The 19,439-nt window shown below is 53.5% G+C and overlaps 9 protein-coding genes across 9 annotated transcripts; 4 read left to right on the forward strand and 5 right to left on the reverse strand.

Annotated features, from left to right (window-relative positions):
* Positions 1–1,556: 1,556 nt before the first annotated feature.
* M409DRAFT_67319 (uncharacterized protein) lies at positions 1,557–2,676 on the forward strand (the record flags this gene model as incomplete). The annotated part of the gene is made up of 4 exons (XM_033817343.1): positions 1,557–1,598; positions 1,654–1,993; positions 2,053–2,231; positions 2,284–2,676. 4 exons carry the CDS (start codon positions 1,557–1,559, stop codon positions 2,674–2,676), a joined length of 954 nt encoding a protein of 317 aa, XP_033666411.1.
* Positions 2,677–2,851: 175 nt separating this feature from the next.
* M409DRAFT_24376 (uncharacterized protein) lies at positions 2,852–4,757 on the reverse strand (the record flags this gene model as incomplete). Its single annotated transcript, XM_033807216.1, has 2 exons — positions 2,852–3,197; positions 4,498–4,757. The coding sequence occupies 2 exons, from the start codon at positions 4,755–4,757 to the stop codon at positions 2,852–2,854; spliced, it is 606 nt and encodes a 201-aa protein (XP_033666412.1).
* Positions 4,758–5,255: 498 nt separating this feature from the next.
* Positions 5,256–7,721, reverse strand: M409DRAFT_24377 (uncharacterized protein; the record flags this gene model as incomplete). Its single annotated transcript, XM_033807217.1, has 3 exons — positions 5,256–5,819; positions 5,955–6,831; positions 6,889–7,721. 3 exons carry the CDS (start codon positions 7,719–7,721, stop codon positions 5,256–5,258), a joined length of 2,274 nt encoding a protein of 757 aa, XP_033666413.1.
* A 262-nt stretch (positions 7,722–7,983) lies between these two features.
* On the reverse strand, positions 7,984–9,414 carry M409DRAFT_24378 (uncharacterized protein; the record flags this gene model as incomplete). The annotated part of the gene is made up of 1 exon (XM_033807218.1): positions 7,984–9,414. One exon carries the CDS (start codon positions 9,412–9,414, stop codon positions 7,984–7,986), a length of 1,431 nt encoding a protein of 476 aa, XP_033666414.1.
* Positions 9,415–10,089: 675 nt separating this feature from the next.
* On the reverse strand, positions 10,090–11,280 carry M409DRAFT_24379 (uncharacterized protein; the record flags this gene model as incomplete). The annotated part of the gene is made up of 1 exon (XM_033807219.1): positions 10,090–11,280. One exon carries the CDS (start codon positions 11,278–11,280, stop codon positions 10,090–10,092), a length of 1,191 nt encoding a protein of 396 aa, XP_033666415.1.
* A 990-nt stretch (positions 11,281–12,270) lies between these two features.
* Positions 12,271–12,853, forward strand: M409DRAFT_55902 (uncharacterized protein; the record flags this gene model as incomplete). Its single annotated transcript, XM_033813129.1, has 3 exons — positions 12,271–12,368; positions 12,424–12,569; positions 12,624–12,853. 3 exons carry the CDS (start codon positions 12,271–12,273, stop codon positions 12,851–12,853), a joined length of 474 nt encoding a protein of 157 aa, XP_033666416.1.
* Positions 12,854–13,507: 654 nt separating this feature from the next.
* M409DRAFT_24381 (uncharacterized protein) lies at positions 13,508–16,869 on the forward strand (the record flags this gene model as incomplete). The annotated part of the gene is made up of 2 exons (XM_033807220.1): positions 13,508–13,651; positions 13,714–16,869. The coding sequence occupies 2 exons, from the start codon at positions 13,508–13,510 to the stop codon at positions 16,867–16,869; spliced, it is 3,300 nt and encodes a 1,099-aa protein (XP_033666417.1).
* A 436-nt stretch (positions 16,870–17,305) lies between these two features.
* On the forward strand, positions 17,306–18,367 carry M409DRAFT_67321 (uncharacterized protein; the record flags this gene model as incomplete). Its single annotated transcript, XM_033817344.1, has 1 exon — positions 17,306–18,367. The coding sequence occupies one exon, from the start codon at positions 17,306–17,308 to the stop codon at positions 18,365–18,367; it is 1,062 nt and encodes a 353-aa protein (XP_033666418.1).
* Positions 18,368–18,423: 56 nt separating this feature from the next.
* Positions 18,424–18,917, reverse strand: M409DRAFT_24383 (uncharacterized protein; the record flags this gene model as incomplete). Its single annotated transcript, XM_033807221.1, has 2 exons — positions 18,424–18,779; positions 18,833–18,917. The coding sequence occupies 2 exons, from the start codon at positions 18,915–18,917 to the stop codon at positions 18,424–18,426; spliced, it is 441 nt and encodes a 146-aa protein (XP_033666419.1).
* Positions 18,918–19,439: the final 522 nt, after the last annotated feature.

The raw sequence follows: 19,439 nt of genomic DNA on the forward strand, positions 1-19,439 counted from the left end.
ACAAAGACTCCAATGGCCGACACGACTGCCGCAATGTCTCTGATGTTCAATTGGAGACCAGTACATTTCATCGGAGCATATGGTATCCAGCGTCCATGGCATCGAGGGAAGGTCCTCCCTGACGGTCTCGCTGTAAAAGTCGCAAAAGCCATGTGACATCCCATTCTTCCTTGCTGCGGCATCTGTGGTCCGTGAAACTTTCACAAGACTCGAGTTGAGCGCCTCCGTCCTCTTGTGCACACCACTGTCCATCCTTCCAGTGGAGGATCTTGCGATTCCAGGAACTCGGCCACCGTAGCCGACGCTTCTGGCTCGTGAACTGCCCAGAGCGGTCCGTTTGATTGGCAGCGACTTCTCGCCGGAACTGGTGGGAGTCTCTCTCCATGGCGGCTCTGTACTTGCTTGAGCACTTTTTGGACCTGGCGAAGGACCTGAATATAGTGGCGGTGGCCGGAGCAGTCCAGACCCTGGCTGACGTAGAAATTGGCGCAGTTCTCACGACCATCGATGACTTCTGCGATCAGATCCAGGATGTGGTTCGAGATGTGAACTGGAGGACGATACGAGGCAATTGATTTGGCCAGCTCGAGAAGGCGAGTTGTGGATACGGAGGTAGTTTTGTCACTCGTGCTTCGGTTTCGGTCGCGATCGGCAGCAGTGGAGACCAACCAGCGGGCGATTTGCTCGCCTCCTTGCTTGTAGACACGATAGTGCCGCCCGATATCGCTGGAGGCCATTGAGACTTCACACGTTCAATTTCGTACTTGAACCAGATGGCGATATTCTCCTCAGGCACAGCTGCTCGGAATGGAACTCAGGAGAGTGATTTCAGTGGGAGCTGCGGTGCCGACTCGAAGATGGCGTTCGAGAACGTATCGAAGGCTGAAAAGACAAATTGCCGACCTGGCCAAAGGTAGTCCGAGGGATGAAAGTGACATCGATATTAACTGAGTACTCGAAGTGTGCATTGCGAATGCTGCGGAGAACCGTCTGATCCAACCTGTGCAAACGAGGGCCGTTTGGCTGTTCGTTTGACCGCATGGGTACTTGCAGCTGCAAGTATCCGCCATCCCTGACGCTCGCAACTAAGTCCTAGCACACCTATGCGCGAATCCGGCCACAACGACCTGTCGATTTCAAGAACGCACCTTCCAAGAATGATGTCTTTCATTCACTCTATCGGCCCCCGCCCCCTCACGCGGGCCTATCCGCTCTCAAGATACGAGATCGGGCTAGTCGCCGTCTTTGAGTGGACCCTAGATCTCGAAGTTACGCACACCATACTGCTTCGGATTGCATTTCATGCGATAATGATGTCGCCGAGCGGCTGAGAGAGAATTGCGGGCTGCAAACCGAAAGTGATGTTTGTGGTCATTGGGCGCCAAAGTAGGTTGATGCAGGTCGCAGTAAACCCCGAGACTTGCGCCTATTGCCATTGATGCAGACGCTGGGCTGTTGCTCAGCCTTAAAGCTACCAAGCTTCCATCAATTTTCGGTGTCTCCAGTCTTCCCTCTTCCCTTCAAACAAGATTGTTTTGACTGGCTCAGCATTTACCATGGCTAACACAAATTACATTCGCAAAGTTGCTGTCGTTGGCGTAAGCATGTCGATCATTTTATCCATGCTGATGAGTATCTAACGCATAATGCAAGGCTGGCGGCAATGTCGGACGTTTCATCACCCAAGCCCTGCTCAAGACTGGCCAACATATCGTGACAGCAATCACTCGGGCTGATAGCCAAAGCAGCCTTCCTGAGGGCGTAATCCCCAAGAGAGTCGACTACGAGAAGCCAGAGACCCTAGTCGAGGCTTTGAAAGGCCAAGATGCTCTCGTCATCACGGTCAGCGGGCGTTCGCCGATTCAGTCAATCGAAGAAAAGCTGGTTAGGGCTGCTGGGGAGGCTGGAGTGCCGTGGATCTTACCGAATGAATGGTCTCCGGACTCTGCGAACCAAGGCCTTATCGATGATGTCTTCCTCTTCGGAATGAAAGGTAAGCTTTTGATTGGAGTTTGCTGCATAATTTCTGCTGACGAATCTTGCGCCTTGTAGTCGCTACTCGAAAGCTCATCGAGGACCTAAGAAAGAGCTCTTACGTTGCAGTGGCCACTGGCTTCTGGTACGAGTACAGCCTTGGTATTGCGAACAACTATGGCTTCGACTTTGCAAAGCGAGCCGTCAAGTTCTACGACGATGGCAGTACGAAGATCTCAACTTCGACCTGGCCACAAGTGAGCTATGACTCATGATGTTCACCGCACATCCATGGCTAACGTACTCCAGGTTGGCCGCGCTGTGGCAGCTCTTATTAGCCTGCCCGTCCACTCCGACATTGAACCCTGCCTTGAACGCTACAAGAACCAATTGGTCTACATCAACTCCTTCACCGTCAGTCAACAAGACATGTTGGAGTCAGCTCTCCGAGTCACCAGCACGAAAGAGACAGACTGGACCGTGACAAAAGAAGATTCCCGCCAGTTGTACGAACAAGGCATCAAAGAGATGAAGGAAGGCAAATTCGGTGGCGCTAACTTCCTCTATTCTCGGGTCTTCTTTCCGAACGGCGGTGGTGACTTTGAAAGCACCAAGGGGACGCTCAATCGCGTGTTGGGGTTGCTAAAGGAAAATCTTGATGAGGCTACCAAGAGGGCGATTGAAAGACAAGTACAGGCCTAGGTGCTGATGCTCTCATGTTCCTCGTTTTCAAATATACAACCAACTTCAGACAGCAGTGGCCTTACCACGAACGCAGAAAATTCAAAAAGATGATATCGCACGAAGCCCGGAACTGCTTAGTTGCTAACGCTACAATAATTCACCTACAGACATAACCTCAATCCACAATGCCTACCTAAATAAACCCACCATACCTCGGTGCATTCCCATAGCTCCTCCGCCCGGGGTACACAAAGCCCGGCTGCAAAGCGTTGAACTGGTTCTGCATCCGCACCCTCTGCGTCTGGCCCCAAGGCCCAGCCCACCCTCCTCCATATCCAAAATCGTACTGGGGCCAACCAAGTGCGCTCGTGCGGTTCACGAGTTGATTGTCCAGCAGGGCGTCTCGACCGCGGAATCGACCGTTGGGCCCGAAGTAGCCAGCGCGGCCGAAGGATGGGCGACCTCTGCTTCCTGGCCAGCCTTGCATTGTTGAGGTATGGGTTTGATAGTGGGTTGAAGTGTTGATGGGTATTGAGGGGCTTGGAAATCGTTCAGCTGACGGGGCTTGGTGTGTGTTGATGTTGAGTTGGGGGTAAGGCTGTGGGCGTTGGGTCTGCGTTTAAATGCAGGAGTGGGACTCATATTGACTACTTCCAAATACTTCACACATGAATTCCTTGTGGACGACAGGTTACGTACATGGAATGCTCAATTAGGTGGTCTTGCTCTATGGTTTTCGGCGAAGAGAAGTCTGTAGCTCTGAGGAATGTACGACCTTTGCGCGAAGCCAAAGTTGTCAGATTGAACGCTATAAGGGCCAAATCCACTATACATTGTCATTCTGATAGGCATGACGAAAACGACGAAGATAGGGCTACAATGGTTCAAACCTGACCTGTAGAAGCAGCCAGCGTGTCGGATGGATGAACATGGAACCAAATATCTTGGGAAGTACAAAGCACATTCAACAACAGCTCAAGCAACCTCATACAACCTGCTCCCCAACTCCCCAATAAATCTATATAAACCCCCCATAATACGGCGCATTCCCCAACTGCGACCCTCCCCGCCTCACATAGCCAGGCTGCAAATCACCAAACCGTCCCGCAGCCTGATCATACCACGCATCTCCATAAGGCCCATCCCAACCTCCCGCATAGCCGAAAGCACGATCATTGATGGACGATCGTGCAGCCCGACCGAATGTCTGTCTCTCAAGCATTGCAATGCGACCAGGGAAATTTTGGCCTATAGGGCCTTGGTATTGGATGCGGCTGCCGAAGGTCGGTCGGCCTCGGGTTCCTGGCCAAGGTTGCATGTTATAGGGGCTGTGGAGGTGGGTTGGAGGTGATTGCGGAAGTTGTTAGGTTTTGGTGGGGGTTTGTGAGGAGTGGTTGTTCTGAGGTGTGATCAGGCTATGGGGCGTCTGCGATAGTAGAGCGTTCATAATCAAATGCCACGAATATTGCGACTAAACTTAATATGTTCATGATCATTGAAGAGGGGTTTCCGAGGTAGTCAATGCAGAAATGGTCGAAAACATCAGATCTCATCAACATTGAGTTCCCGCTCAAAGTCGTACCACACAGCATTGCACACTGAATTCCCAAAGGAGATAGCATGGTATCGTGTAATAGAGGCGTTCAACACATTGTTTCGTCCAGATAACTACTGTAGCGCAAGACATTATGGAACGCCAGACGAAGACGACTTTCTAATCCCAATATCTCAAGTGCTTCTGAGCGGACAACAAAACAGCTTGAAGACGTAACACCTCCATACCACCACCTCAATTCCCTACACAAACCCACCATTCCTCCCCCCCTCCCACTTCCATACCTCCCACCCCCACCCTGCAACCCCCTCAACCTCCCCCTCGCCTCATCAAACCACTCCCTCCCATAAGCCCCTCCCCAACCACCCCCGTACGCAACTTCAAGCCCTCGATCGTTCCCTGCGTAACGACGAAGGTTGCGATTCCACATTCGAGAGGTGTTAAATCGATCGCGGCCGGTCCATGTGGGGTCGTCGGGGCCCTGGTAGGCGCCTCGCGTGGTTGGGGGACGGCCTCGGGTGCCGGGCCAGTGGCAGTGGGACATTTTGCGAGGGGTTTGGTGAGATGGGGTTGGTGAGATGGGGTTGGTGAGATGGGGTTGGTGAGATGGGGTTGGTGGTTGAGTGTGGATTGGGATGCGGTTGCGGTTGTGGGATAGGGATAGGGGTAGGCAGGTTGCGGTGATCAGGCTGAGGGGCTGAAGGGATAGGGGTTCCAAGGAGATTCGGCGGGCACTGTGTCGTTGGTACTAACGAGCTTCCATGATCGCGAGGAGACAGCAACAGTGCATTCAAGATATCAATGGGCTGGAATACTGCCTTCCATGCATGTGGCCAGCCTGAACTTGAGAAAAAGGGACTACCAAGACCTCGACGCTCGAAACGTTCATTCAATACAGTACGGACGATCCGTATTGACTGCCTTCCAGGTCTGCACTCATCTTGCCTCCGAATGTGATCGCCATGTCGCTGGAAAAACCGCAGCACACCTCTCCCATAACCTGCAGCCGGGGCAACGCTGGCTGCCTCTTTCCTCAACTTGGTCACTTAAGCATCCAAGTCCCCTCCCCAGCCCCCTCACTCGACATCAGCCCCGAATCCCTCGTGAACTTATTGCCACAAGCCAAGACATGCATCTCAATCATCCTCGCCGCAACAGCCAACTGCGTGCCAACAAGAGGCTGACTAGCCGTGACACTAAGTCCAGCCTCCTTAAGCAACGGATGAACAATTTCCATATCAGCACCAATACCCTCTTCCTTGAGCATATCCGGAATCCTCGGAGTTAGAAACTGCCAGAGCTGATGCAGCAACCTCGCATTCATCGACCAGAACTCGGCGTACGAGAAGTTGAGCTGCAGCTCATCGTGCGTCATGGCTTGCTTGAAGGCGGAGAGGAGTTCGATGGAGGTGTATTTCGCTTCGCCGCGACGCTGCTTCTTGGCGTCTTTGGCGTACACGAGGTCGGCGATTTGGTGCAGCACTTCTTCGGCCATGTCGCCGCGCTCGTATCCGAGCACCTCCTCTGCCCGGGCCAGGACTTCGCCGAGCTTTGGCCATAGGAGCTTGCTCTCGACTTTGCGCATGCCGTCTGTGATCCTGTTCATCTACACGCAAAGGATAAATGTCAGCATGTCTCAAGCTCTCAAATTCCTCTCTGGAAGCATTGCCGCCCTCTTGCAGCCAGCAATGCTGTTGAAAGCGTAGTCTGTCTCATCCTGCCATCCTTCACTTTGACTTACGTTGATCCTCTTGATGTACTCAGGAGGCAACCCAAACGCCATTCGCCAGTGCCGAGACCAAGCCTCATCGTCGGCGTGTTCAGCCACCTCGATGACATAGGAGCGATTCTGGCTTTGCAACTTGATAAGCCACTCCATATCAGGCCACTCACTGGACAGTAGGCCGAAGTACCGGGACGCACGGTACAGATAGGCCATTCCCAGAGTAACCCAACCATCGTTGGCCATCGCAGCGGAGGCTTGACGAACCATCCACTTGCTGAATTTCAATTGATCCCAAGCTCCGATCGGTAGCGCTTTGGCAAGGCGTGCTTCGGCCGCCACTTTTGATTTCGCAGTTGCCAAGTTGGGGGCTTGAAGCTGGGAAAGGAACTTCTTCTGCTTGATGAGAGTCTCAAGCAGAGTCTCCGGCCTGCCAAAACTTGGTGGGTTGCGGACCTGGTCCACGACTGCGTCTCTATAGGCGATATCTCCCTCGAGTCGCTTCACGAATCTGCTCGTGGCGTCCACGAAGAGCTCACCGACCTTGTCAGGCCCGACGATCTCGTAGATGTCGATGTAAGACTGCGTCATCATCGCCGCGCAGATCTGCATGTCGTACTTGCCGTCGTGAGGATAAAATACGCTTGCATACTCGTTGTTCGGGTTGGCGACCAGGTGCAGATCCGGTATTGCTTTGAAAAGTGCTGCAGCAAAGGGGTGAACCCCAGCGATGCTCACTGCAGTCTCACCTAAATTATAGACACCACCACGCTTCTTCTTGGCTGCTGCATACGCCCTGCATTCTTCGACGGCAGTGTTGGCGATGAGTGTAGCGTCAAGGCAGAGCAGGTGAGTCTTGTCAGAATGCCAATGCGCACGATCACCAACCACGGCGCTTGTTGCGTGCTTGTTCAGCATCGTGGTAGCCATAGTGTTGAGATACATAAACTACTCATCCACATCGCGCCTGCCCAGCCCTTGAAACGTGTTGTGAAGGGTGTAAGTGCCGCGACGCATGCATCCAAACGCATTCTCAGTGACCTGAGTGGCACAGTCTGCTGTAGTCTTGCCGGAAACAACGTCCTCCCACAAGTCTCGCACGAAGGCATGAATCTCAGCCATGTCCTCGGGATAGCAGAGCAGAGCGAATCGACTCTCAGCGATCGGATCGATGGCAACTGTGGGTTGCGCCTTAGCCACTGTGGCTTCCTTCTTTTTCTCCGGCGTCGAGAACGGCTGTGCCACTGGCTCATCCACCTGGAGGTGTTTGAAGAGGCTCTGAAGGGACTGCTCTCTCGGCAGCGTCAATTCGGACGGTTTCGTTGGGCTGATAGGAGTGGCAGGTGATGTCGCAAAATTCGCCATGCTATTGATGTTACGTCCATCTTTTTCTGCTTTTTGCTTCTTTCGCGCCTCTTTCAAGGTCTGGTGGATAGCCTGAAGAGCTTCTATAAAATGCTGATGGCTGATGTCGCTGCTATCCGGCTTCTCGGTGGAGCGACGTGACGAGGAAAAGAGGTCTGCATATGTCTGACGTCCTCGAATGACTTCATCGATCAGGTCCACCATACTGCCAGGAATGTGCACACGCTGACTTTTGACAATGGCGGTAGCGCATTTGAGCATCTTGTGGACTGCTACTGGGCCAGTGGGCTTCTGTTTTGGGTCTCCATAGCCAATGGATGTTGCCGTGTCGAGCAACCAAGAGACGACCTTCTTGGTGCCAGTCTTGTAGAGGGTGTAGCGATCCCAGACCAAACGGTCTGGCAAAGATGCGGCGGGCATCATTGGTGCCGCGGTAGCTCGTGAAAGGTCGGTGATGGTCGGTGGACAGCAGCGGATGCGGGTGGTGTAAAGTTAAGATTATACCGCGATTGCGCCGTGCGAGTATGAGTGTGCGGTTGTCGCGCAGAGCGTCTTGCATGTTCTGCGCGCTGTGTGCGAGCTGCCAAAAATTGTGCCGGTGTGGTTGCCTAGCAACAGTCCAGTCACATGTTTCGCCAGAGCAAACGGAGTGAATGACGAAGAGCCGACGATAACCCGCCCGCTACATCCAGATCTCACTTATGTGAGGCCGCTCGCCCGTCAAAATGTACCGCTCTAACGCTTGTACTGCGTCCTTCTTCCAATAAGAAACACGCGACCAGAGGAGAATGTCGTCGTCGATCTTGAAAGTCTTCAATTTTGGTAGCTTCCCAGCAATGGCTTCCCACACCCTCCACCAGTTGAGCGAGCTATCGATCTTCGCACCCTCGAGTCTCAGATGCTCCAAGCTGTCACGATACTTCAATATCAGAGCGACAAGTTGCGGGTGCTCACAGCTGAACTCAAGAAGCGTGAGAGATCGAAGATGCGTCCACGGTGGGTCTGTGCCGACCAAGTGCGAGAGTTCCACAGGCTTCAAGTGCGGTTCGTCCACTATTGGGCCCTTCAGGCTGATCTCGCTCAGTGAAGGGGCATGATGCAAGAAGCGTGCCACTCTCTCGTCCTCAAGCGCACCTAGAACCCGCCGAGCAGCTTCGTCATGGGTCTCAGCAACAGACTCAAGGATCTCATCAATGGCTATGCCTTCGTCTTCCATTGCTTGCATCCGAGCCTCCTCTGCAGCGTCATCTCGATCAAATTCGAATTCTCCATCCAGACATATGTGGACCTGCTCCAGCTCACTGATGACTGAATGCAGTTCTGCCATTGCCTCTTCCTCTTGAGAGAAGAATTGATGAGAGATCGGTGAAAGCGTCAGCGATTTAAGCTTGCGTCCAGCCTCGAACGCCGCCGTGACCAATTCGTTCGACGGCCTGCACAAGATCCTAGACGACATATCGTCCCTCCAGGGTGTGACTTGAAGTTGGAGAAACATTCGCACACTGTGCCACGGCGCCGGAGACATGAGAGTGGGTCCAGTGTCGGCGTAGTGCTGCATGGTGACGATGGCAGAATCCAGCTTGGGGCATGCGGTGAAAAGTCTCTGCATACATATCATTGAGCGCTCTTCTGTCATCAGCTCAGCTTGATCCAGATAAAGTTTAAGATAAGTAAATTCTGCCTCTTTTGCAGCCAACTTGGCCGGAGCCGGCGCCTTGTGCTTGACGACCTCTCTGCGTCTTTGTCGTTGTTGGCGCTCGCTCTCCACGGGCACTGCATCGTCCTCGCTTGGTTGGGGAGCTGTCAAATTCCCAAGCCGTGCAACGCTTTTCCTGATCTTACTGAAGCCCTTTGGTCCGTCGCCACGAGACAGCAATCGATCGGCTTGGAATCGAACGCTGCGAACACCTTTCGCAACGCGTGGGTTTTTGACAATCTCTTCGACCGTATCAAACTCAGATCTCAAGTAGAATAGAACGAGATCTCGAAGGAAGTGCTCATCTGCTACCGCACTAACAAAGCGTGAAGTGAGGCGTAGGCTTCTGATCTCGTGTTTGGAGCAATGAGAACAGACATTATGGAGAAGCTCGGCAGGTATTTGATCTAAAGACATCTTAAAACGGCGCAATAATGTTGGATCAAAAGAACGAGGACGTGTTGATGGGAGAAAACAGCACAACAAAGGGAACACGCGACGGGAGGTGAAGTCAAGCCCCTGTCGAAATCAACGTCATCTCGCTCCACACACGCGCTTTCACGTGAACAAGCCGTTGACTTCGGCCCTACACCATCTGCATAGTCGGGTGCACAAGAGCTGGTATAGAAAGTTAGAAGTTGCGTGCATTGGAATCGCGATTCATACTGGAATTCGTGTACAGCAATGGTCCATTCTTAAATGCACTCAGTTGAATCAGACACATGAGCTGTTTGCCGCATCTTGATGCTGGCTTATCCCGACTGGATTCCTCCCCTGAGATGGTTGCGGCGTGGATGCATTGACAGATGCAAATCGTCTCCTGCCGGATCTCTTCTGACGACAGGGGCGAAAGCCTGAACCATCGGAAGAATACTTCTTCCGTGCCAGCCTATGTTCTGGAACGACGACCAAATGACAGCGGTTATGTCGGCACGGAATGCTGCATGGGCACAGCTGGCTTTTGTCAGATCCGAGTTAGGACTGGGGTAGTTGCTGCTCAGACGTGGTAATCTCGTGGTTAGGGTGAGCAAATGGTCGCACCCGTTGTTGCCGAGCGTCGATGATGGTCATGTCTGCTGAATCCTGGAACTTTCAACCGTCTTTTCGTCTCTTGCAAATCGCAGCCACAACCGAGATGTCATCCAACTTCCCTCCTTCCACGGCAAGACCTTCCTCGATAGCCTTCTCCATGAATGGCGACGCTGCGAATGGATCCTCTGCAATCTTTCTCGCAGATAGTACGACCTCTTGCGCGACGTACTTCATAGCCTCGGCGCCATCCGCGTTTCCATGTTGATCTCTCCACGTCTTCAGCGCTCCCACTGCGTAATCTGAGATCTCCTCCTCCCACAGATTGTCAGTGACGCCATCGCTCATGGCGAGAACCACATCATCTTCGAGCAACTCGACTTTGTCCAGTACCGCGTTGTCTGAAGGCGTATCCGGAGAGTTCGTTCCGAGCTGTCTCGGGCAGTCGAAGTAATGCCACTGCTCTTTGGTTGCAAAGAGCACTGTAGAGTCGTGCGGTCTCACGACCAAGACTTTGCAATCCCCTAGTTGAGTGACGTACAGCATTGGATGCTGACCACTATCTCCATCCACCCAGTGTAGAAGGGCCGAGCTCGCAGTAGTGGTCCCATGCCACTCGTTCGGCTCGCTCAGAGCCTCCTTCGTCCTTGCATACGCCTCATCAAGATATTTCACGGGGTCTGGATCCCCTTCTCCACCGTACAAATCTTTCTCAGCTGCAAGTGCCCAAAAATGCGCAATGAGCCTGCTCCACAGCGGCGCATGCCCTCTTTCTCTCTGCGCCCACTGGCCCACACCATCGTTTGTGCAGATGAGCGTCTCACTGGCGAGCATCGCATCATCACCGTTCGTCACGCCTCTTATCATCTGTCCATTTACTTTCGGTCTCCGATCGACTGATCTGTCGTGGGTAGTGAGGGGATCACTGAAGGAGCCGCTCGGCGGCGAGAAGAAGGGAGGAGGAAATGGTCTCGATGGTCGCTTAGCCCATCCTGCATATCCGGCTTCGAAGTAGAAGGGACTGGCGCTCTTCTTGTCTGCTGCTTCCTCAGGCGCAGGGGTGGTCAGACCGGCCTGGGGATCTCTCGAACGTGGTCGATATCGCTCATGATGCGTCTCGGTCTGAGTCTCTGCGGCACTCTTGAAGGCGCTCCATGTCCAGAAGTGCCGTCCCGTGCATGTTGAAGTGGTTGATAATGCTGTTCTTACGTTAATCGTCCGAACAGGGGTGGTTGTCAACCGAAGGGCAAGCATCGAAGCGTCGTGTACGTGAGGAGCCTTCCAAGCCCGAGTGCTGCAGTTGACAACAGCATTCCACACCGCGGTCAACGTCGTCTGTCGTCCGCGCTCTCAGTCCGGTGTTGGGACTGCTTGTGATGTCAACGTCGCGGTTGAGCGCGCCCACGTCGTGGTGTTGAAATAGACTTTCCGATCGGCCCGAGTGGCCCCTGCCGAGCGCTCTGCTATTCCCGGCGCACGGGCGTCGTCGACACAAGCAGTCGTGAAGTGAATGAACGAGGAAGAGGGATATAATTCGAGTAGAGGAGATATGAGGGCGAACACGTGCGCTGCATTGAACAAGGCCAAAGTGAGCGCCGAGGCATGGCTTTCACTGCTTCGTTTTCGGAACTCTATCTCGGCGGTGAAAGATAGGTCAACAAGAGGATGCCCGTAAGGCCCTGTCATTTCACGTGGTGAAGCTTAGATAGTTATCTTCACCTCAAATTGGTGATCGATGGCATTTTGCCTCGTTGTACCCAGTGCTTCATGCGGCCCCACTGCATACCATGTCGACGGTCGATAGCAAGGCTGAAGTGTCTACGGCATACGAAAACACTTGGGTACGGCGTACGGTATTGCCAGCAATTGACCCTCACCTCAATCAAGCGCCGGCGGCTAGTTTTGGCAATTTCCCTGGCTCACCTCGTCTACGATCCGGTTTCAAAGATCAGCGGCATTCTGTAAAATGTCGCGTACATCATCAACACGAGCTAAGTGACCACACATTCCCTTCTTCGCTGGTTTCTCAATCGTTTCGGACTACACATCTGCGCAGAGGTCGTGAAGATGGCGGCGCAAGAGCAGTCGAAGGCCGCTATGGATAAAGAGACGCAGATACCAGAGTGGGAGCATATCGCTGCTCGACACGAGGGAGGAGGTGCACAAGAGCCTGGGAGGTCATTGAAGCAGGTTATGGGATCGAAGTTCAATGGGTTGCTTCCACCACACAGGAAGTACTTGGGCATGAAGAGGAGGGCTTTCCTGCTGGTCTTGCTGGCTGTTGTGCTTGCTCTTCTGGCGCTCATAATAGGCCTGGCTGTTGGCTTGACACGAGGAGGAGGGTAAGCAATATCGTGGCCAACGTCGTGTTGTAGCGAAGACTAACCCACATTCTAGGAGCAAGAACCTGCCTCTCCCTTCAAACACGAACACGTTCAGCGGTGAGCTAACGTACTATGGGCCTGGTCTTGGTGCGTGCGGTGTGACTTCGACCAAGGATGATAAGATTGTCTCTCTTTCGCATCTTTTATTCGATGCTGCTGGTACTTAATCTTCGAGATACTCCTGGAGTGAAACTCATGCTGATGCCCGTACAGGTTCGACATCCAGCAATGGTGGCAACTCGAACAACAATCCTCTTTGTGGGCGAATGTTACGGGCTCAGCGATACAACGAGGAAGTTGGCCAGATGCGTAGTGTGGACCTCAAGGTCGTTGACAGGTGCACCGGGTGCGCTGTTGATGATTTGGACACGACCGAGACTGCTTTTGAAGAACTGGCGCCTATTGCAAGTGGGAGAGTTGATGTGACTTGGGCTTGGCTGTAGTCGGTATGACAGAGTGTTTCCTCTCCATGAACAGGTATGGTTCTCAAACGATAGATTACGAAAGGAATTCGCGACTGCCAGCAGTGTAGTCTTCAAGGTGTGTCTTGTGAATGTTTTGACATTGAGATATATCGAAGCTGACATTCTCCAAGTTGGACCAGCGGGTTGTTCTGTGACATGTGAAAGCCGGTTCCAAGCGAGGTCGGACAATTACGTTCACATGGCAAACAAATGGCAGTGGCCATGCGAGACTTGGAGAGAAGTTAATGGTCTTACCAGCGCTTTCCATCCACCTTGCGTGTCGGTGCACATGACGTTTCCCATTTCGGCAGCTACCACTGGCCACCTTCGCTTCACTCCACGCAGCAAGTGAATCTCAACAGCATCCGCACTCCGACTGCGACTTACCGATCACCGCACCTGTGCCTACCTGACAACGACAATCGGCATCTCGCCGCCTCCGAAGACAACACTTTAATAACTCGCGTGGCGGGCCTACCTTGCCTCCCGTCGTCTTAGTCGTCATTTCGCAAGCGACAGCACCGACCCAGTCGTCAATCCACCACAAATCTCTATCCAAACACGCCGCGAACCACACACACCCGTTGATGCCAATCGCTACGAGGTGACCTACGTCCCTACCACAACCATACCATGGGCTGGTACCAGAATCAGGACAACTATCATCGTCCAACATTCCTCGGCGCCAGTCTCTTGACGGCGATACTATGCAGCGTCTACCCGGTCATGTGCTTTCAGAACTACAGCGGCAAACACAAAGCAAAGATGAAGCAGAAGGTACAGGAATTGGAGGAGCGCCAACAGGAGGAGGAGGACTGGGAGCGAAGCCACCACCCCAGGCGAGCGAGACATCGTTCCCATTCTCCCAGCAGAGTGGCACATACACCTCACTGCCACCGCCGACCCCGGCATCATTCATCCTCGAGAGTCCCATCGAGGATACCAGTGTTCCGCGACGGCAAACTTTACAGATACCGGGATGCGGAGGAGGGGGAGATGAGTTCGAGTTCGAGTGGCCGGCGCCATCATACCCACGACCAAGACATCGATCGCGAACGCCGCCACCGCCATCACGGGCATCCACCTCCGAGGCGCTATCACCACAGTTCATAGGGGGGCGTGCTGGGTCCGATGCCGACTCATTGACTCGCACCCCAACACCAGACTCGATTCGAAGCTATCAATTCGGCCAAGTGGCGTCGAATGTAGCCGCGATACGAACATTACTTTGCACCGGCTCACGTACGGCAAGCCAGGCCAACCTATTGCCTGTCCGCTCATCATCCTGGAAAGAGTCGATTCAAGAATCGATCAAAGAGTCGGTCAAAGAATCGATACCCAAGACTCCCGCTTCTGAGAAGTCGAGCATGACATTCTCGACAATCGCATCCAAAGCATCCGATGCCAGCAGTTTCGCATACGCAATACGAAATCGTCGTCCCGACTTACGGCTCCTCAAAAAGAAGAATCAGCCATCACAGCACCTTCTTCAGAGACCTTCCATTCTTAAGCCTGGGAAGAGCCTGCGATCACCTTCTTTCTACGAACCTAAAGTGGCCGAGGACACCGGAGTGATTGAATCCACTACTGTCGACATATTCCAGAGCACGCAACCATCAAAGGCCATGGCTCTCAAGCTTCCTGACCTGCAGCGCACTGCGTCTGCTCCCATCAAACCCTTCCGCAAGGCGACCACGTTTGTTGTTCCGAGTATTTTCAAGACGATGACTGCCACCGACAATGGGCCCCCTTTTGAGAACGCAGATCAATCACCATCACGCTCTCTCTCTGCGCAAGAGTTGCAGTCAGCCCCTGACGTCTCGGTTCCTCCTGCGCGACGCCCCGGTGCTGCTCCACGACAGATACGGTTCGAGAGTCCTAGACTGATCGAGTCTCCGGCTGAAAACACCGCCCGACCCACACCCGTTTTTCTGGCCAGCTCTGGCTCGCAAACACCCAGTCTGCACCATTCACGGCACCACCATCACCATGAGTATCTTCACAAGCAGCACTATCACGCGATGACGCCCCCCGAAAGGGAACCCAGCATCGGCGGGCTGAAGTCCTTCCATCATGGCGATTCATATTTCTCCACTTTTCCACCAGATGCCATGCTCACGAAAGAGTTCGTGCCTGTGCGGACACCGGCGGTAGAAGAGCCCTCCAAGAAGACACGAAGGTTGTCTCGGAAACAGTCAGAGCTTGAGCTTCTACCACATCCGGTTCCCAGCCAACCTTTTGTGACAGGTCATGTGAAGATGCCGAGCGACTCTACTGTAACCAGTACCAAGGCCAGGCGAGCAAGTGGTCTGTTCAAGATATTCCGCAAAAATGCCTTCAACGACAGGATCTTCGATGAGGCTGGCGCTCCCCCTACGACTCCCAATGTCCAGCAAGCCAGTCCGGCAAGTTCAACGCCAGTCTTCACAGTGAGCAGTCCAGAAGGCACAGTGGATCGACGGAGACTGTCAAGCATTGTGCCTGAGCATCTACCGATACCTCCCTACTTTGCTCGATCGTCGTCGAGACAGACTCAGAGTGACGGCTACCCTACACCGACACCAGGTGCCTCTCCTCTCGCAACAATCGACGACGAAGCCCCCACTCCTGCCAGCGACTCTCAGGTTCGACGACGCATGAACAACAGATCATCTTCAGAGCAGCTCTCCCCCATGTCGACTCCGCGGTCCAGGGCGAAAGCTAGACATCGGCATACGTTGGAGAATTTACACGACGATCCCGAGGGCCAGCCTGTCCACTTCCCAAACATGGCATTGTCGAAGGTGTCAGATCATGAGCCCACTATAGATGAGATTCAAGTAGTCGACTTCGCTGGAAGACGCCAGAAGCCGCCTTCATCAATGAGCCGGAGCTCCATGAGATCGGTATCACCAAGCCATGCCGCTCCTCCATCGTCAACAGTCGAATCGGAGCCTGTGCCATTGCAAAAGTCGAACAGCGGATTCAAGAACTTTGTCCTTGGCGTACGTAGAGTCTCTCTGGCAGTGGTAGATAAGCTGGCCAGAGATGACGAAGAATCCCCAGAGGCTCGCACAGACACCCGATGCAACTCCTTGCCGCGTAATTCTCTGACCATAATCAAACCTCGACCGCCGCTGCGCATAAAAGGCTCAAAGTCTTCCGGGTCGTTACTGTGGATCCAGCGAACGCGATCGTCGCGGATGTCAAGGGTCAAGGAGGAATCAGAGGAGCCGACGGCAGAGGAGCTCCAAGCTGCTCGACGTGAGCGACTCGCTTCAGCCGACCTGCTGGTGATCAACTTCCAGCAAACACCGTTCATGCAGCGGTACTACGATAGCAAGCGAGCGCATCTGCACCATGTTCGCTCACTAGTCGAAGAAGGCATGGATGATGACGACCTGGACGGGGACGAGGAGATCCAATTGGGTCACGAGCATAACGTGCCGGACCATCTCCCCAACTCGCCCCTTTGCCCCCTCCACCACAAGCACAAAAGTGGAGGCAAGGCGATCTGCCCGCTCCACGGACGCTACAAGAAAAGCGAGCTTGGGACTGCTGTCAAAGTCGGTCCTGCTAGAAGCAGAAGGATGGTCCACTACCACCAGCCCGGGCCGCTGGTCCAAGCCCCTCGCCAGCCAGTCCCCGAACGACAGAGATCGCAGCCGTTGGCGAGGAATCAAATCGAGATTGTTTTCGACACGCAGGAAGATGCAAATAGAGCAGCCAGAAGATCGCAGAGTATGGGACAGGTGAACGAGCAGTCGCGCACGCACAGTATGGGCAGTACTGACGGGGCGTGGCACTCGCCTGCTGCTTCGAATGAGAATATGAAAGGTGAGGTTGCAGAGGACCGTCTTGCGGAGGACCGTCATGCGGAGGTACTGGAGCCGAGCGAGGCTCCTATTTGGGATGTGCATGTGTTTGAGAAGCTGGACTCACGAGGGCGGAAGACGTACAGGGATGCTTGTGGGTCGGACAGGCGGAGACGGCGGGTTCTGATGCGTCGTCGGTGATGGTGCGTTGGATGCTTTCTTCTTTGATGGGGTCTCCCTACCTAAATAAACCAACCCATAATTGGATCTTTTTCTTATACCGAAACGAATATCGTTCACGCCTGGGAAACACGAGATGCTCAATACAAAGCCGACTGCACTCAAGTCAGTCGACAATGCTGTGGATAACAGGGATTTTCAGCATCACGACGACGACGGCGTGAGTTTTCTAGTAAATAGATATGCAATTCGGTAGACAAGTGAACGGGGTATATTCGAGTTGTCTCTGCGCGCGACGAATCTTGAGCAAGAGGTGAAGTTGGAGGTGAGGTTTGGGAGGATTTTGTCTCCGCAGCTCAGAGGTCCGAGTCATTGAGATAATCTGGAATCCTTGCCTCTACCTTGACGACTCGTCATCTAAAGCCATCACCATACAAACCACCTCATCTGACTGAAGATGCCTTCTGCCGACGACGACCTCCTAGCACGACTGAATGCACTGAAACCATCGAGCGTACAACTCGAGCAATCGGCGCCGTCCGTCGATGTACAGACATCAAGACCACAATCCGTGGAAGACAAGCTTGCGGACCGTCTTAAGAGTCTACGCGCAGGTGGAAGTGCTTCTCTTCCTCCTGCTACGAGAGTAGAAGGCACGGCTGAAGATCTGACTGCTAGGGTGAGAGATGAAGTCACAGCTGAACGCGATCCGATTCGCGACTTTCAGCAGCAAGACGAGGACGACCAGACCTTGGACGACTTGCTCGCCGATTTAGGATCTGATGGCCAATGGAAGTTAGATCCTGAAGACCCAAAGAACATTCAGTCCCTACTGAAAGAGGCCACAGATGCGTTGCCAAAGGAGAGCGAGAGCGATGTAGCGAATTACGACGCAGAAACCTCAGGCGACCTTGCGACAGCCAGTAATGGAGAATCCCTTGGCGAGGAAGCGCCAGACTCTTCAAAGACTGAAGACCAACGAGATGAAGCAGAGGCCGACGATTACGTGAAACGGGTACTAGCCGAGCTTGAAGTGGAAAAGAAGTATGGCGTTGGAGATGACGACGAGCCCGAAGATGGTAGTACAGGCGATCACGCCGAGTCTGCTCACGATGGCCTTCAACTGCCTTCAGCACCATCAAAGGTTCTGGACCCGCCAGCTTCATTAGATCCCGAACCACCTTCCTACGAAGATAGTGAGCTCGAAGCACGATTCTCGAAGCTTGGGCTGGGTGGTGGCCTGAATCTTCCATCAACTCCAACTGCAAAGCCGTCATCAACGAAGCCCAAGGTGACGGCTCAGCTTAAGCCAAAGTCAAACCTCCCGGCCTACACGGATGAAGACATTGACTCATGGTGCTGCATTTGCAATGAGGACGCCGACGTGAAATGCATTGGATGCGATGGTGATCTTTACTGCCAAGGTTGCTGGGACGAAGGTCACGGCAGTGGCCCAGGCCAGGAGACGGGGCACAAGGCTGTGCAATACAACAAGAGACCACCACGTGCGGCGGCTTGAGAGGATTTAACAGGACTGATTGTGAATTCTTGTGCGATTGAAAGGCATTCCGCCTCTCAGTAATCCCACAGTCCAACCTCGACCTGATCCTCCTTTCCCTCGACAAATCCACGCTCTGCGAATGCCTCCTTGGCCCTCGAGATGATTACATCGATTGGTGGCGGACCAGCCGTCTTAGGTCGCTTATGGGCAGGCGGATACATCCAAGGAACAGTTCTCAAACTATCCACAGCTCGCATTTCCTCCAGCTCAGATGGCGAGAATCCGCCGCCCACGAAAATGGCCTTGGGGATTTTGGGATCACCTGTCTTGGTGTTGCTACCTTTGCCTGACGCTGGCTCGGTTCGTTCGCCTTTGAGCAACGGAGGGAGCTCTGACTTGGCTATTGGAGCGTTATGGCACACGTGAACGACTATCAGCAAATCAGCCGTGGGAATTTGAATCTGGACGGGTGCACAAACTTACCTTCATACTCAGGCAACATGCCTTTGACGAAGTTGTCGCACATGTCCGGATGCTTCCCGCACAGTGCGATCGGGATTGGAGCCATCGGATCTGGTGACAATTTGCTCGTACTACCCAAGCGCAGACGTCTGGCTTGGTGGTGCACACAGATATATACCAGCAGGATGACAAAGTTCAGCTGCAATCTCGTCCGGCCAAGTTTCCCAGGTTCTGAGGAGGGAAAATGCTTGTCCGTCATAAAGCTCCCCGACTACTGCTGCCTGCAAGCAAGGGATATGAAATCCAACCCTGGAACTGGTTACGATCAGGTCGAGGCTTGGAAGTGAGACGACCAATGCTGCAGCTCACATTGCAGGACCTGGTCCCCATTAACCCGGCCATCGAAGCCTATTTTTAGGTGCAACACTTCGCCCTTAGATGACCCTGCTCTTTCCTCTTCCGCTCATCAGGTACAACCCTGTACTTGATGATTGGATAGAGAAAGGTTGTGGCTACGTGAGTGACGAGCGTTGGGTAGAAGAATATCATTGACTGAGCCGGCGAGCGTAATGTCATATTGATTTTCACGCGCGAGCGTTCAATTTTGATAGCATGATCATCATCGACA

Source organism: Zasmidium cellare, assembly GCF_010093935.1.
Source record: "Zasmidium cellare ATCC 36951 unplaced genomic scaffold M409scaffold_22, whole genome shotgun sequence".
Lineage (NCBI taxonomy): Eukaryota > Fungi > Ascomycota > Dothideomycetes > Mycosphaerellales > Mycosphaerellaceae > Zasmidium > Zasmidium cellare.